Source organism: Octodon degus, unplaced genomic scaffold (genome assembly GCF_000260255.1).
Source record: "Octodon degus isolate 3935 unplaced genomic scaffold, OctDeg1.0 scaffold00225, whole genome shotgun sequence".
In the NCBI taxonomy this organism is placed as follows: Eukaryota; Metazoa; Chordata; class Mammalia; order Rodentia; family Octodontidae; genus Octodon; species Octodon degus.
The window spans coordinates 1,894,272-1,908,494 of NW_004524801.1; the positions used below are offsets into that span (position 1 = coordinate 1,894,272).

General features: G+C 47.0%; 1 protein-coding gene across 4 annotated transcripts in view; it reads left to right on the plus strand.

Annotated features, from left to right (window-relative positions):
* Urb1 (URB1 ribosome biogenesis 1 homolog (S. cerevisiae)) overlaps nucleotides 1–14,223 on the plus strand; it is an 82,305-nt gene that overhangs the window by 17,727 nt on the left and 50,355 nt on the right. For 3 of the 4 annotated variants that reach the window (XR_002818961.1, XR_002818960.1, XM_004645358.2), the window contains exons 9-17: nucleotides 2,118–2,313; nucleotides 3,928–4,065; nucleotides 7,025–7,198; nucleotides 7,929–8,058; nucleotides 8,657–8,773; nucleotides 9,191–9,303; nucleotides 11,021–11,140; nucleotides 12,935–13,051; nucleotides 13,481–13,619. Coding sequence is in view for 2 of the 4 variants with exons in the window: in XM_004645358.2 (XP_004645415.1) it covers nucleotides 2,118–2,313; nucleotides 3,928–4,065; nucleotides 7,025–7,198; nucleotides 7,929–8,058; nucleotides 8,657–8,773; nucleotides 9,191–9,303; nucleotides 11,021–11,140; nucleotides 12,935–13,051; nucleotides 13,481–13,619 (1,244 nt within the window). In the remaining 2 variants the exon portion in view is untranslated. Of the gene's footprint in view, nucleotides 1–2,117; nucleotides 2,314–3,927; nucleotides 4,066–7,024; nucleotides 7,199–7,928; nucleotides 8,059–8,656; nucleotides 8,774–9,190; nucleotides 9,304–11,020; nucleotides 11,141–12,934; nucleotides 13,062–13,480; nucleotides 13,620–14,223 lie in introns of all 4 variants that reach the window. The other variant, XM_023705583.1, reaches the window with a different exon arrangement.

Genomic DNA, 14,223 nt, shown 5'->3' on the forward strand with positions numbered 1-14,223 from the left:
AGTAACACGCTCGATGACAGGGTTATGAGTTGTGCTTTTTGCCAGATACAGTGGTGCGTGCCTGTAATCCCAGCACTTGGGAGGCTGAGACAGGAGTATCACTGAGTTCAAGGCCAGTCTGAGCTGCATGGCAAACTTAAGGCCAGTGAGAGACCTTGTATAGTGAGACCTTGTCTCAAAAATGTATTTTATGTAATTTCATTTTTTTGTTCATGGTTATCGTAACATTTTATCAGTAAAAAAAATATGAAAGTCCAATACTAATGATTTTAATTATACTCTTTTAGATGTTTTCTTTGAAGACATTAAATGTTTATTTGTGTCATTTTTATTTACCAAAATAACCTGTTTTGGGTTTTTTTTTTTTTATTTTTTCCCTCATCTCACAATAAAAATATTTCTGGTCTTTATTTTTCCTCCCTTTATAGCATAGTGTTTTATGGCACAGATTTAGATATTTTGATACAGTTCTAGCTTCAGGTATTCAAGAAATACTGATTCCTTCAGAATGGGATAATGTGGTGGGAATTCTGCCTTGGTATGATTTTTTTGTTGGTGGTGATGGTTTTCACCCAGTCCTTAATTTTTTGTTTTTGTTTTGAGACAGGATCTCACCAAATTCCCCAGACTGGGCTTGAATTTATGATCCTTCTGCCTCAGCCTGCTGCAGTGCTGGGATTATAGGCTTAGACTATCATACCTGGTTCACATGTGACGCTAAATTTATTTGGATTCTGAGATTATTTTAATTCACACTTAGTGATAGTGTAGCTTTTTGCTCATCAGTAAGGATGAGCTCATTTTCCTGCTTAAATGTTGTATTGGACTTCTGCAGTCAGATCCATTCTAGTAACCATGTTTAAACCATGCATATATTTCCTCCCTGTTTAAAGCAATCTCTGCTTAACTAGGTCTGTGAAGTAGTTGATCACTTATTGAGCATATCAGATCAACTCAAGGGTGTGGGTCTGTTTGGAATAAACTGTGGTTTTTTCATAAGTATTTGAAACTACTACAAAAACCAAATATTTGTGCTTAGGGGAAGAAGAGAGAAGTTGTGTTTGTGGAAGTAGTGAGAAGCTTTGAGAAAATTGGAGTACGTGGTTTCCCAGCAGTCATGTGGCCCACTTCATTTCACTCAAGTCCCTGAACAGGTGTCACCACTTGAGACAGCCCTTCTAAAATACATCAGCCACTCTCAGTGTCCCTTTGCCTGAGTCAGGCTTCTGACTGTGACTTCTTGTCGCCTTCTGTAATTATTATTATTATTATTTTTTTTTTGCATGATCTAATTTGTTGTGACATGGAAAGAAAAGACCAATTTTGTCTTCCCAGGGGCCTAGGATAGTACCTGTCACCTAGAAGGTATTTATTCAGAGTTAGGTATTGGACAATACAGTGAAGCAAATTTTTTCTGTAAGGGACCAGATATTATTTTAGGCAAGTGGGCCATCCATCCGTGTTGTGACGGCTCAGCCATGCTGCTGTAGCAGGAAGTGGCTGTGGATGTATGCACAGGCTATGACTGTGTTCCAATTAAACTTCATCCCCTAGTGTGCAGGATAAGAGAGCAGGTTCTCGAGACCATGCAGTGGGACTCCAGTTATAACTGGATTCCGAGGCCTTAGCAGGTGACACCTCTCTACCTCAAGAACTCACCTGTAAAATTGGTGCCTGCCTCAGAGGTTCAATGAGGTGATGACCAGTGGAGTAGGAGCATTGCAAGTTGAAGCCCAGCCTGGGCAATTTAACAACTTAGTGAGACCCTGTTTCAAAATAAAAAAATAAGAAAGGTCTGAGGGTATGGGGGTGACTGTAGGCAACTGTGGGGGTTAGAGAGGACAGCTTTCTTTCTGTCCTTTGAAAGTCAGGTTCAATTCCAGGAATGGAAGAAGGAAAGCAGGGGGGACATGGGACAAAATGGAGACCTTGTCAGCCACTTAGAAGAAGGGGATAGCAATCGAAAGGCTCTGATAAGAGTTCAGGATCCTACAGCCATGGAAACACCTCACTTTGTCCTGGAGGAAATTTACCCTCAGCCGTTTTATCACTGTCCAGGCCTCTGCTGGCTTGAGTTTTTTCTGCTGACCTCTCCTTCTTGTCTGTGTCCCCAACAGAGGAGGCAACCTGACACTTCTGCACTTCTTGTTGGGCTTGAAAACTGCAGCCAGCGATGAGCTGGTGGCCGAGCTGGTGGTGAACATCCTAAAAGTGTGCCCAGACCTGCTAAGCAAGTACTTCAAGGAAGTGACGTTTTCCTTTCTCCCAAGAGTGAAGTCCACTTGGTTAAATAATATCAGACTGCTTACCAAGGTACAAGACACAGCATTTCAGAAGCTGTAGGCGTGGAGTGTAAGGAGTGAGGAAAGGCTGGGCATCTGCGCTCACGGGCTATACAGTGATAAAGGGGATGTTTTTGATGATGTTGCTTGGGTGGCCTTGTCTCCTAAACAGATTCACTGAGCAAGATTTTGAGATTTATTCCTTTTGACTATGTAGGGCTGATTGAAATGTTTGAATTGTATAATTTTCTGTGTGTGTGTGTGCGTGTGTGTGTGTGTTTTAGCGAAGGGTCTATAGGGCGTTCAGGGTCTCACTACTAGATGGGACTCATAGTGATCTGCCTGTTTACAGCCTCCCAAGAGCTGGGATTACAGGTGTGCCACCATGCCCAGTCTCAATTGCCATCTCATTGCACCCGGGGGGCAGAGCTGGCTCTGGCACCAGGATCGAACGCCTGCTTGCAGGTGCTTTAATCCGCTGAGCTGTTCGGCCCGCCCTTGAATTGTATAGTTTTCAAAAGCTAGATTCAAGTCCTTAGAACATCTTGACATAGCTCTGATATTGGGTATGTTTGTGTAAGTAGATGTGTGTTAACTTCCATTCAGCCATAGACATCAGTGTCTCTCAGCTGTCAGTGGAGGTACAGGTTGAAATCCTTCCTCAAAATGTTTGGGGCCAGAAGGAAAGTTTCAGATGTTGGAGGCTTTCATGTTTTGAAATATTTGCATAGGTTTTATTGAGTAAGCATTTCTAATCTAGAACTAAATGCACAGTCTGCAATCCAGAATGCTTCACATTATGAAACTTTCTGAGCATGATGTCCTTTTGGTACTCAAAAGCTTTACATTATAGATTTTTGGATTGGAGATACTCAGCCTATAGTTCTTTGCCAGTAGTGCTTGGCTCAGTTGAGGTTTTTCTGCCTCTGATTTATGGCCTGCCTAATGTGCATGTGAAATGCTTGGGATTGTTTCCTTGTGCCTCAGTCTGGCCCTGGGGTTATCAGTAAAACTAGCTTTTATTCAGGTTTTTTTCAGAATTCCCCTAAGTGCCCACATGTGAAAGCCATAGCTGTAGCTCCTCTGAGAAGAAAAAAGGATTCCCTGCCCCTTGCTTGGGGAGCGGGGCCCTGTGATCAGCACCATCTAGGGAGCGGCTTCTGGCGCTGGCCACCCCAGCACTGGTTGGGGGCAAATGTGTGGTCTTTGCATCTCAGCTGCAGTCCTCAGTAGCTGTGTGGCCCAAAGGAAATCACTTAACCCCATTGCGGTCAAATTTTGCCTTCCACGAACTATTTTTAAACGTCAAGTGTCCCTACCCCAAAGGGCAGTCGTACTTTAAAAAGATAGCTTGATTTGTCAAGTGCAGGGTCATGGTGAGTGATACCCTTATTCTAGTGCAAGTCCAGCAGTAATTTGTCTGCCATCACAGGCCATAAGGGTGCCTCAGACCTCAGGCTAAGCTATGGTTTTGAGGTCACCGCTCTGATGGTGGCCAGACTGGTGACCTGAGTTACCTGTAACAAGTCTGATCTTGTCCTGCAATGAATATGACTTTTATCAGTATAAATTATTTGATTGGAGTGGCTGCACTATTGCATGTCTGTTTCTGGCCCCAACTAAATTTCTTTTCTCCTTTTCCTAGATCTATGAGGCCCAGCCAGAGATTTCTCGGGCATTTCAAACCAAAGAGTTTATCCCCTTGCCACGGCTCCTGGCAATGGTGATGGTGACCACGGTGCCCCTGGTGTGCAATAAGATCATGTTCACCCAAGCATTAAACGTAAGGTCATGGTGGCCCTGCTTCTTGAATTTCTGCCAAACCCTCTGGCTGAGAGTTTCAGCCTGGTTGCATTGGTTTATTTTCTCAGGGAGTCGCTGAGGCTTCTAAAGAGGCAAATACCATGTGACCTCATTTGGGGCAGGGACCTGGGACAGGAACCCAATCTTTCTGGGGATGGGTAGTGTCACACTGCATACCACTCTAGCAAGTGGCAGGGACATCTTGATCTCTCCATATGTCTCTACTCCTGGTTGAGTAGAGTGAAAGAATGTTAGAGTCTGGAGAAGGGAAATTCTTTTATTAAAAAGTCTTGTTAGTTTAGAATTCCTGGCCTGGGTAGACTGAAATTTTTCAATAAATCATTCTTTTGCTTTTGTTTTTAATTGTGCTGGGGATTGAATGTGGGGCATGGCACATGGTAAGCAAATGCTCTACCATTAGGTACCTTTCCAGCAAATCCTTTCTTTTTTGTCCAAGTGAATAGTGTTAAGATTTCTGGGGAATATTTACTTTGAGAATGAGCTGTCTTCACTCATTTTTGAAGAATACGTTCCTGGAAAAAAAATTGAGTTAAATTGTCTCATAATTTATTCACGAGATCCTAAGCCCTGTCAGAAGCCTAAGGCAGAGGGGTCTTGTGTCTTACCATAGCTTTGTGGGCTCTGATGAGCAGCTGTAGGCGGGTGACCCACTGGGGCTCTGGGCCTGCCAGCCACTTGCAGTGCAGTGGCCCTACCACTTTCCTGGGGAGACGAAGCAGTCACAGTACATCTTGTCCTTCTGGGCAGGCTGGGTTGTTACAGGACATCAGCAGGAGCAGGGTCAGTGTGGTGTGCTGCGGGGGCATGAATTGGCCTTGTGGTGATGGGTACAGTCACAAAAGTGATGTCAGCTCCTGGGACTACAGTGGAATTCTTTGATACCTGTCCAAGGTTTGTGCTGAGCCAGGTGGTGAGTGAGGAGGAGAAAAGAAGAGGCCTGTATGGTCTCAGCAGAAAAGTCTTTTGTTCTCTTTGCCAGATCATCATATGAAAACTTAGGACCTAGCTAACTTATCCATCTGTTTTGTGGGAAACAGCCATAATTCCCCAGAGGCCTACAGAAAATAGAAGTGAAAGGAACACATCAGGTGTACCTCCTTTGAAGGCTGTATTTGCTCGCCCTGCACTTACTCCTGGCAGCCTGGAAAATGAAAGGCTGACTTCAGTCCTGTCCCATTGTCGTCTACACACATTCCTGGAGGGCGTTCATCCTCTAGATAGATGGCTCCATGCCCTTTCTGGTGGCTGCTGTCCTGTACAGGCCCAGGTCATCAAGCCATAGCCTGTTCCCCTGTCCCCAGATGCCCTTGTGGAGAACTGAGGTGGTTTTCATATTCATGGGACTCAAGTGGAATGACAAGTTCTAGAGGCTGCAGTTAGGAAGTTGTTGTTTTCTTTTGTTCTTTACAGTGCTAAATGAAGAACTTCTGATAGCACATGTTTTAAATCAGAAAAAGAGCTAGTTTATTGTAGAAATGAGATGCTAGAAGGATTTGGGAGCAGGTCATTGAGCTCTGTGCTCCCAGCCCACTGGGTGTTACATGACCTCTTGTGGGGGGCTTGCCTTTGAGGGCATCGTGCGTTGGAGCCATTGTTGGCTTAAGGCATTACCTGTGTTCTTTCTGCTCAGGTGCCCAGCAGCCACATGAAGTAAGACCACAGCTGATTGCCATGCTGGGCACTGGGCTGTCCTAGCTATGGGACTAAAAGCCAGTCAGAGTCCTGTTTGTGTCTCCCTCACTATAAATACCCAGTACTCCAGCCAGGGTGCCCCAAGAGTTAAAGTTCATTGACTGACCATGTAAAGATGCATATCCTGCTTGAGTTGGGCTGGCAAGGGCCTGGGGTTTTGCGTTTCCTCCCTGCACTGGGCATTTCTGGCATAGTTGTAGTCCAGGAATGAACTGCCCCTGGCCGTGGCCTGAGCTCTTCCCTAATTTTTTTTTACTGACACAGGGTCTTGAACCCTGGTCTGCAGTCAGCAAGGACTTGGAAGACCATCCTAGCAGTCATCTGAATAGAAGTAGGAAAGTGTGTATGTCCCACTGATAGGAGTTGCTTCTTAACATTAGTTCATTTTCTGTTATTGTAACAAAATACCTGAAGCTGGGTATATATGAAGAAAAGAGCTTTATTTGGCTAACGGTTTTGGCAACTGAAAGCCTAAGATTGGGCAGCCTCTGTGTTCCTCTGTGGAAGACCCCCTGACTGTAACAACGTGGTAGAGGGGCAGAAAAGGACATAGCCATGTATGTGAGGGAGACCACATGGTGACATAGGAAGCCAGAGGCCAGGGAAGGCCAGTCCTGTTCCTGTTATAGCCACCCTCTGTAAAGAACTAATGGAGTCCCCTGAGAATTACACTAGGCCCTCTGGGGATAGCCTGCCATGATCTGAGCACCTCCTACATGCTGCACCTCTTGGGAATTCCACCTCCTCCTAGCACCGCCACATTGGGACTGAGCTTCTGTCACAGGAGCCCTAGAGACAGGCCATGTACACACTGTAGCAGCTGCTTACTGACTTGGAGGGAGTGCTCTGCACTGCAGAACCCGATGTGTTTCCTCGCCATCTATCTCTCCACCTGACGCTGAACATTAGTGTGGCGTGCCTGTGTTTGGGGTGGGTTCTGGGGAGGTCTTGCTGCTGTTAGTCCAGGTGCTCCACAGTAGCGAGGCGGTTGTCGTCAGAGAAGGCTTGCTGAAAAGGAAACCACTGTCGACTCCGTCTTTCCTAACTGTTTCTGGCAGCTGCTGAGCTCAGACACAGGACATCTGCATGGGCAAGGTCCCTGGGGGCACCTCTTGTCACATTGTAGAATCCAGCGTGGCTAGAGGGGACAAGAGGCAGTGCAGCACAGAGCTTTGGACCTCTGTCCACCTCGACATGCATGTGAATTGAACTTTTTTTCTCCCCAGCTGGATAGCACTTCGGTGAGACACACAGCTCTGTCCCTCACGTCCTTCATTTTGAAGAGAGCATTAAAAACTGTTGACCACTGCCTGAATAAGGAAGTATGGCAGGAATCGAACGTGTACACAGTGGCAGTGATGGAGGAATTTGTGCAGCTCTTCAGAGAAGCCCTGAGCAAGGTGAGCACAGTCGGACTTTGGGCTTTCCCTGTCCATCTCCCCACCAAGCACAGTAGAGGAGAGGGCCATCGTGGGGTGGGGAGAGGGGAGCAAGAGCCACCTCATTGGAGAGGCCAGCAGGCAGTTGTGCCATGGTGCCACACATGTGTCACACTTGGATGCAGTCCCAAAGTCTTAGAGCAAGGCAAGAATTCAGATGATGTCCCTGCTGTCCCCTGGGGACAAAAGCAGACCTTGGGCTCTGGTTGGACCTCCTGTCTCCTCACGGGCTGGTGTCATACCCCAGCTCACATCCACCCCTGGACCACAGAGGGGCTGGGTGACCCAGAAGCTCCTCTTCCTCCCGGTGGAGGCTGATTCTGCCTAGATCATACAGGACAGGTCCCCCCAGCTGGAAGTGTTATGTTCCACCAGGAGGAAGTGTTATGTTGACTCTGGTGAAGGAGTCTTCAAGGGTTTGGTTTTATTATCAGACCTGTTCATTCACTAAATCTTTAGTATCTACAGTTGTAGAAATTGTACTGCAGAACAGAGCTTGCAAAGGACGTTGAGCCTGCTGTCACTGCACCTTCCTGTGTCCTTTCCTGCGTACTCAGTGTTCACATAATTGACACTAATCCCCCTCGCACATTGCACTTCCCCTCTCCGGGTTTTGCTTCCTCTTACTGTGTTCAATTTGTTTCTGTTTGTTGTTTAATACAACTGATTTTTTTTGCTTTTTCCTATTCAGGTTTTGCCAGATCTGAACACTATTGTGTGGGTCTGGCAGTCACTTAAAAAGCAGGAGACAAAAGAAGATGATGGGAAAGGGAAGAAGAGCGGTGACAGCACTGCGGCTGCACACACAGCTCCCCAGTGTGGTGAGGGCTTTGAGGCTCTGGTGTCCCGCAGGGGTGGAGCTGACTAGCCACGTGCACTGACTCCTAGCTAGGAGGATCTCCAGGCATTCATGTTTCAGGGCCCTCGGCTGTATCCCATATCCTTTGATGTAGATTGAACTTAAATATCCACTAGAGAAGTGTCCAGGCATGTGTGAGTGCTGTGTATCCCCAAAGAGGTGGACACGGGATGCTGTCTGCTCTGGCCTTTAAATAGGGGCAGAGTGGGAGGCTCTTTCTTGCTCTGTGATTGAAATGGGCTACACAGTCCCCTTCATAGTACAAAGCGTTGACTCAGACTTGTCATTGTCCAGGCAATGGGCTTTGGAGCCTGAATTTAGATCCTCTGTGCCTTATGGCAGCCCCATGAGAAACCCCCTTGCTCAGATGAGGACGTGAAAACACAGACAGCAGCCTTAACCTGTCCAGGACTATCACCGCTGAGTGGGGCTGAAGCCTGGGCCCTTTGCACGTACCACATCCACACCTAACATCTCATCACTGCCCATGGCTTGGCTGCTTCCTTGATCAAGGTCCAAAAACACATTGTTTCTAATTCAAGCCATTTTTGTGGTTGCAGATGATGCAGAAACTATTCTTCTGAAAGCTGTCCTGCTCCAGGTTATATGCCTCTACCAAAAGGTGGTCCCTCATGTGGTCATGCAGTACAACTTCGACTTCAGCAAGCTCCTGAAAGGTGGGTCTTGGAGATGGCAGACCAGCCATTGCTGTCTCCTCCAGCAGAGATGACGGAGGCCTCTGTAAGCCAGACAAGCACTCAGGTGCTGAGGATCAGCAAGGCTGGGGGAGGGAAGGGGCTTACTTTGCTGTGGTGTTTGTGATCCTGCACCCTGATTAATTTTATTTGGACAAGTGTTTTTTAGTAGCTGGCTTTCCCTAAGTTAGATTGGGTGAGCATCAAGCATAAGCCATGAGTGTGGGGAGGACGGAAGCCAGTCAGCCCAAGTGATGTGCTATGGACAGTCCATGATTGGGCCACGGCATGTTTACTCTAAAGCTGTCTGCTTGGGGAACAGGTACAGAGACTGAGGCAGTGTTTGCTGTGCAGCTGCCCTTGGGTGATTTTGTCCATTTGCCTCCTTCATGTCCACAGGCATCATCTCTGAGCAGGGCCTTGGCCAGGAGGCCCCTCCCGTCCTGCAGCACCACATGCTGAAGGTGGCCCTGGAGCTGCCAGCCACCAAGTTCTTGTGGTTGAAGTCACAGGTATGAAGAGGAGAGCTCCGGTCTTCCACTGCTAGCTAGCCTATTGGGCTTGTTGGCTTTTTATCTTGACTCTTGTATTTTAAGATGTTTGTGGAAATAAAATACTCTTCCTCCTTTCTGCTCATCCTGGAAGAGTTTATGACAGAGATGGAAATAAACCCAGACTTAGCAGAGGCCTGTGTCTGCTGGAAGAGACCCTATATGTGACCTCAACAGTGTCCTGTAGATGACTTTAGAGAACATTTTGACCCAGAAGAAAGCTCAGGATGCAGCAGCTTTGCCTGTGTCATTTCACCCCAGTGCTGTGTCACTCTTGTCCTCTGAAGGAAAATAATCAAACAAGCGTGCCTTGGCTGTGTGCTTCTCATTTGCTCGAAGTATCTTTTCTAATGAGGTAGATATTACATAAGATTTTCATATGGAACCAAGAGTATGGAAATAGATGTTAACTTTTTTACATGTGATACTTCTAAAATGATCTAAGCATGCCATGACCCTAGGGTCTGTGTGTGTTATCCCCAAACCCTGTTTCTTTTTTTTTTTTTTTGTGGAACCAGGAATTGAACTCAGGCCCTTGTGCTTGCTAGGGAAGCACTTATTCCACTGAGCCATCTCCCTGGCCCCTCAAATCCTGTTTCTAAGGTTCTCTGCATCAGAGTTAAGGGTAGCTTGTCCTGAGGACTTAACACATGCCAGGTTGGACATGGGGACTTGTTTGGCCAAAAGACTGAACTGGAATACAGAGCACATATGATACTTCCACAGGGCCCCAGCCATGCGTGGGCACGCAGGGTAGGACCCAGTCAGTATTGCCCAGAACCCTGTTCCCAGCCTTCCACTGTACTTGCCTCACCCAGGAGGCAAGTTGGGGGGAATCACTGATTGGTTTTTTTCAGTCTTACTGAATTGGGCCAGTGGATCCTGATGATTAAGTTGGAAGATGAACAGAAGCCTCTTGATGTATAACAGCTGGTATTAGGACATTAACTTATAGACAGTGTTTCATAATGCTTGTGAGATGTGTCTGTTGGTGTGGTCTGCTGGCTGAGTTACCCCTGCACTTTCTGGTATTCGCCTCATCCTCACTGCTAAGGACTGCAGTGAAGCCACAGACCTGGCAGAGTACGGCCCAGGGATCCAGAGCTCTGTGCTCTTTGAGTCCTGTGTCTATAGCTTGGAAGGAAGCCTTTTTAGGCAGTAAGTATGTATAAGTAGTCAGTATGTTGACACCTGCATCCTGATAGAATGCAGCCAGTGCAGCCTCAGAAGGGTCAGGCGCCCCTGGGTCCCTCCTTGCCAGCCGCTAGGCTCGAAGTATCTGCACCAGAACGCGCTGGGCCTGATTCTTGGGAAATGGCCATTACCTTTGCTTGCCTCGGTTTTCAAAACATGAGCCAGAGTAGGTGTCAGTCTGGACCCTAGGACCTCGCTGGTGCATGGAGAAGATCACTATGAGTATACCCTCAGCAATGCTGGGCGTTTTTGAGTGAGTGACATGACTTCTGCCGTTCCTTGTGTCTGAGAGCAGTCATTTCGCTGAGTGTCATTTAAACAAGATGAGATGGGGACCTGGCGGTGTATTGGCCACGTAGTCACCTGTCTGCTCAGCAAGCGATGGCCCTCCTTATTTTTTACAATACATAATTATTTACTGAAATTATATATATATATGAAAATAATTTTATATTAAAAATATGTAATAATGTTCAAACCCTAGGAAGGCCCAGGCACAGAAATTATTGGAGGAGAGCGATCCGTGTTCTATTTGCTAATGAAAATGTTTGTGACCAGTAGCCACTTACAACTCAAGTCATCCACCAAACTCCTCATTGTGAAGGTGAGCATTTTCTGCCAGTGTCAGATTCTGAAAAGCATTGCACAGGTTTTCCTAATAGTAGGTACTTACTACATGGTTGTTGAGTTCAGGATATATCAAGACTATTGTAAATTTCAATCAGAAGGTTTTATGGTACTTTTTCGTGTACCTTAAATTAAGTTTGATTCCTGAGAGATTACACTGTGAAGTAGATGAAAGCATTAGCTTTCAAATCTGATTCTTCGGGCCGGCCAAGTAGCTCAGCATAATAAAGTGCCTGCAAGCAGGCTCAGGGGCCGAGGGTTTGATCCCCGGGCCTGCTGAGTTGACCCTGCCTCTGGGGTGCGCTGAGGTGGAAGTTGAGATGGGACAATTGAGACTGGGCATGGTGGCACATGCCTGTAATCCCAGCTCTTGGGAGGGAGGCTGTAAACAGACAGATCTCTGTGAGTTTGATCTAGTAGTGAGACCCTGAACACCCTGTAAGCCCTTCCCTAAAATACCAAAAAAAAAAAGATATCAAATCTGATTCATGGATTTTTTTTTTTTTTTTTAATGTCTTTTTGACACAGGGTCTCGCTATACAGCTCAGGCTGGCCTTGAGCTCACTTTGTAACCCAGGCTAGTCTCAAACTTGCAGCAATCCACCTGCCTCAGTCTCCTGAGTGCTGGGATTACCAGTGTGTGGCACCACACCTGACTGATTCTTGGATTTAAGTCCTGGTTTTCATCTTTTCTGAATGACTTTGGGCAAATGACCAGTTTGTCAGAACTGAATTTCCCACGGTGAATGCAGATGACAGAACCTCAGAGTGGCCCCGGAGACCCGATAGGGGAAAGAGGCAGCTGGGGCTGCATACACCAAGGCCCAGCACCAGAGCGTTTGTCCCCTTGGGCCTGGCAGGCAGCTTTGCGTCTTCCCTCTTTCCCAGACTTGGGCGCGTTCAGCCTTTATCACCTTGTCCATCTCCCAACACAATGTGGCCAAGGTCAACAGGGGACAGTGAGGACTTTGCTTCTTCCTTAACACACTTCTCACTTTGCGAGAGCCGCAGCAGGTCTGGCTGTGGGGAATTCCTTCCTCAGTTCTGTTGTACAGCCAACATTTTGGGCAGTAGGGTGCTACAGATACTATGTTTGCTCTTTCTCGGGTGCAAAGACAAGAGAGACCCTTGTCCTGGTGAAGGGCTGGTGATCTCGCTCTTCTCCCCTGAGCCGCTTGAGGAGCATGGCTGCGTGAGCCTTTGCCTCAGGCTGCTTTTCCTTACATGTAGCACTGCAGGATCAGGTGCCAGCCACATGTCCTGACAGCCAAATGCCAATAGGTGGAATCGACATGGTTGGCACTGTTCAGCACATGCTGTTGCAGGACTCTGTGCCATAAGGCCACTTACGGCGTAAGTCTGTCTTCAGGCCATTAGGGGATGTCACTTAATTGCTCAGCCCTGCAGCTCAGATTCTGCCTCAAACTGAAACCTGCTCTGGTGGGAATGGTGTGCTGCTTGCCCTGCCTGATCCTCAAGGTACACAAGGAATGACATGGTGTGGCAGGCTCCTGACCTTGGAGAACTTCCTGCAGCCGGAAGGTTGAGTTGCTGTGAGGGTCAGGCCATGCACGTGTAGCTGGGTCTTTGTGAAAATCCACAAAGCCAGCCCTCTGGAAGAGGAATGGGTAGCTGCTAGGCAAGGGATTGTGTTGTGTTTACAGCGTTGGCGGCTCGGTCACCCCTTCCTGCTCCTGGGTCTCTGTGCCCTGGCACAGTGTGGAGCTGGTGCAGGCTGTGCTGACAGTTGTTCTGCATCTGCTCACTGCAGATTCTGCGGGACACAGGTGTGTTTGAATACACCTGGAAGGAGCTGGAGCTCTGGCTGGAGCACCTGGATAACACTTCGCAAGACAGCAGAGAGACCGTGATTCAGTTCCTGGAACGCGTAAGCACAGGTTACCCAGATTTCCCACAGAAAGGAGCATGTCTTGGGGTGACTGTGCAGGCCTGTGCCTCTTTGAGGCACTTTGGATGCAGTGATGCCAGAGGGCCTTTTGCCCTGCCACACTTCCTGATCCTGCTGCAGTGCCAGAAGCCACTTGGCGTTAGAATCTATGTTGCTGCATGTTTTCAAGTTCTTTTTTGGGAATTTGTTTTTGCATGATGGAGTGGGATACAACTGTGTTAAAAGCAGTAGTCTACTAAGAGGAAATAATTTTGTAAATAATAACAAATCTTTGCAGTGAAATTGTTGTTACTAAGAACATCTAACATTTTAATGCTTCCCTTGACAGTGACCAGTGACCTTTAGCCTGCCCCTTTTCATTCACTTGTAACCATGTAAATGTTTTCCACTCGGCTCTTGAATGCCCAGGTTTTATTGACCCTGGTGGCGAATCCCTACACGTATACAGATAAAGCGTCTGACTTTGTCCAAGAAGCCAGCACTCTGCAGGCCGCTGTGAGCAGGCAAGACACTGATGACACCAGCATTCCCATCTCCCACATTGATGGTAGGCACCACTCCTTTCTGTGCTGCCACCTAGCAAGGGAGACCCAGAGAACAGGAGTGGCACTGAGGCTCTGGGCAAAATGCAGATACCACATTCCTTTGTGTCAAAGGTCAGCCTGTTCTAGAATCTTTGTTTGTGTTATGAGAAATGTGTATAGAATTTACTCTGGGTTGCCTTAACTTGGTAATATTTACTCTGTGCCAGGTGCTTTGTAAACTTTTTATAAATGTTATTGCCTGTAAACCTCATAAACAGCTCTGAAGGAGGAAGGTATTGTCCATATCTCTGAGGCACAAAGAGGTTAAATAACTTGCTCAGATTCACATAGTTACTGTGTACAGAACAAAGTCAAGATTTGAAGCCAGACTCTGGCTCTGTCTAGTCTGTGCTCTCAGATCCCTTAGCTTGTCTGTCTGCATATTCAGGTTAAAGTTGAAAGACTTCACCACTTCTGATGTTCTGCAGTTTGTCAAAGATTATAGAGATCTCTTCACCTGTTTAGTGTCAAACCATATCAAGCATTTTATCCCAAGAAGTTTAGATTTGTTTTATTCTCTTTCATGCACATATTTTCTCATTCCCCCTTTTCCTGGGAGTGTTGGCA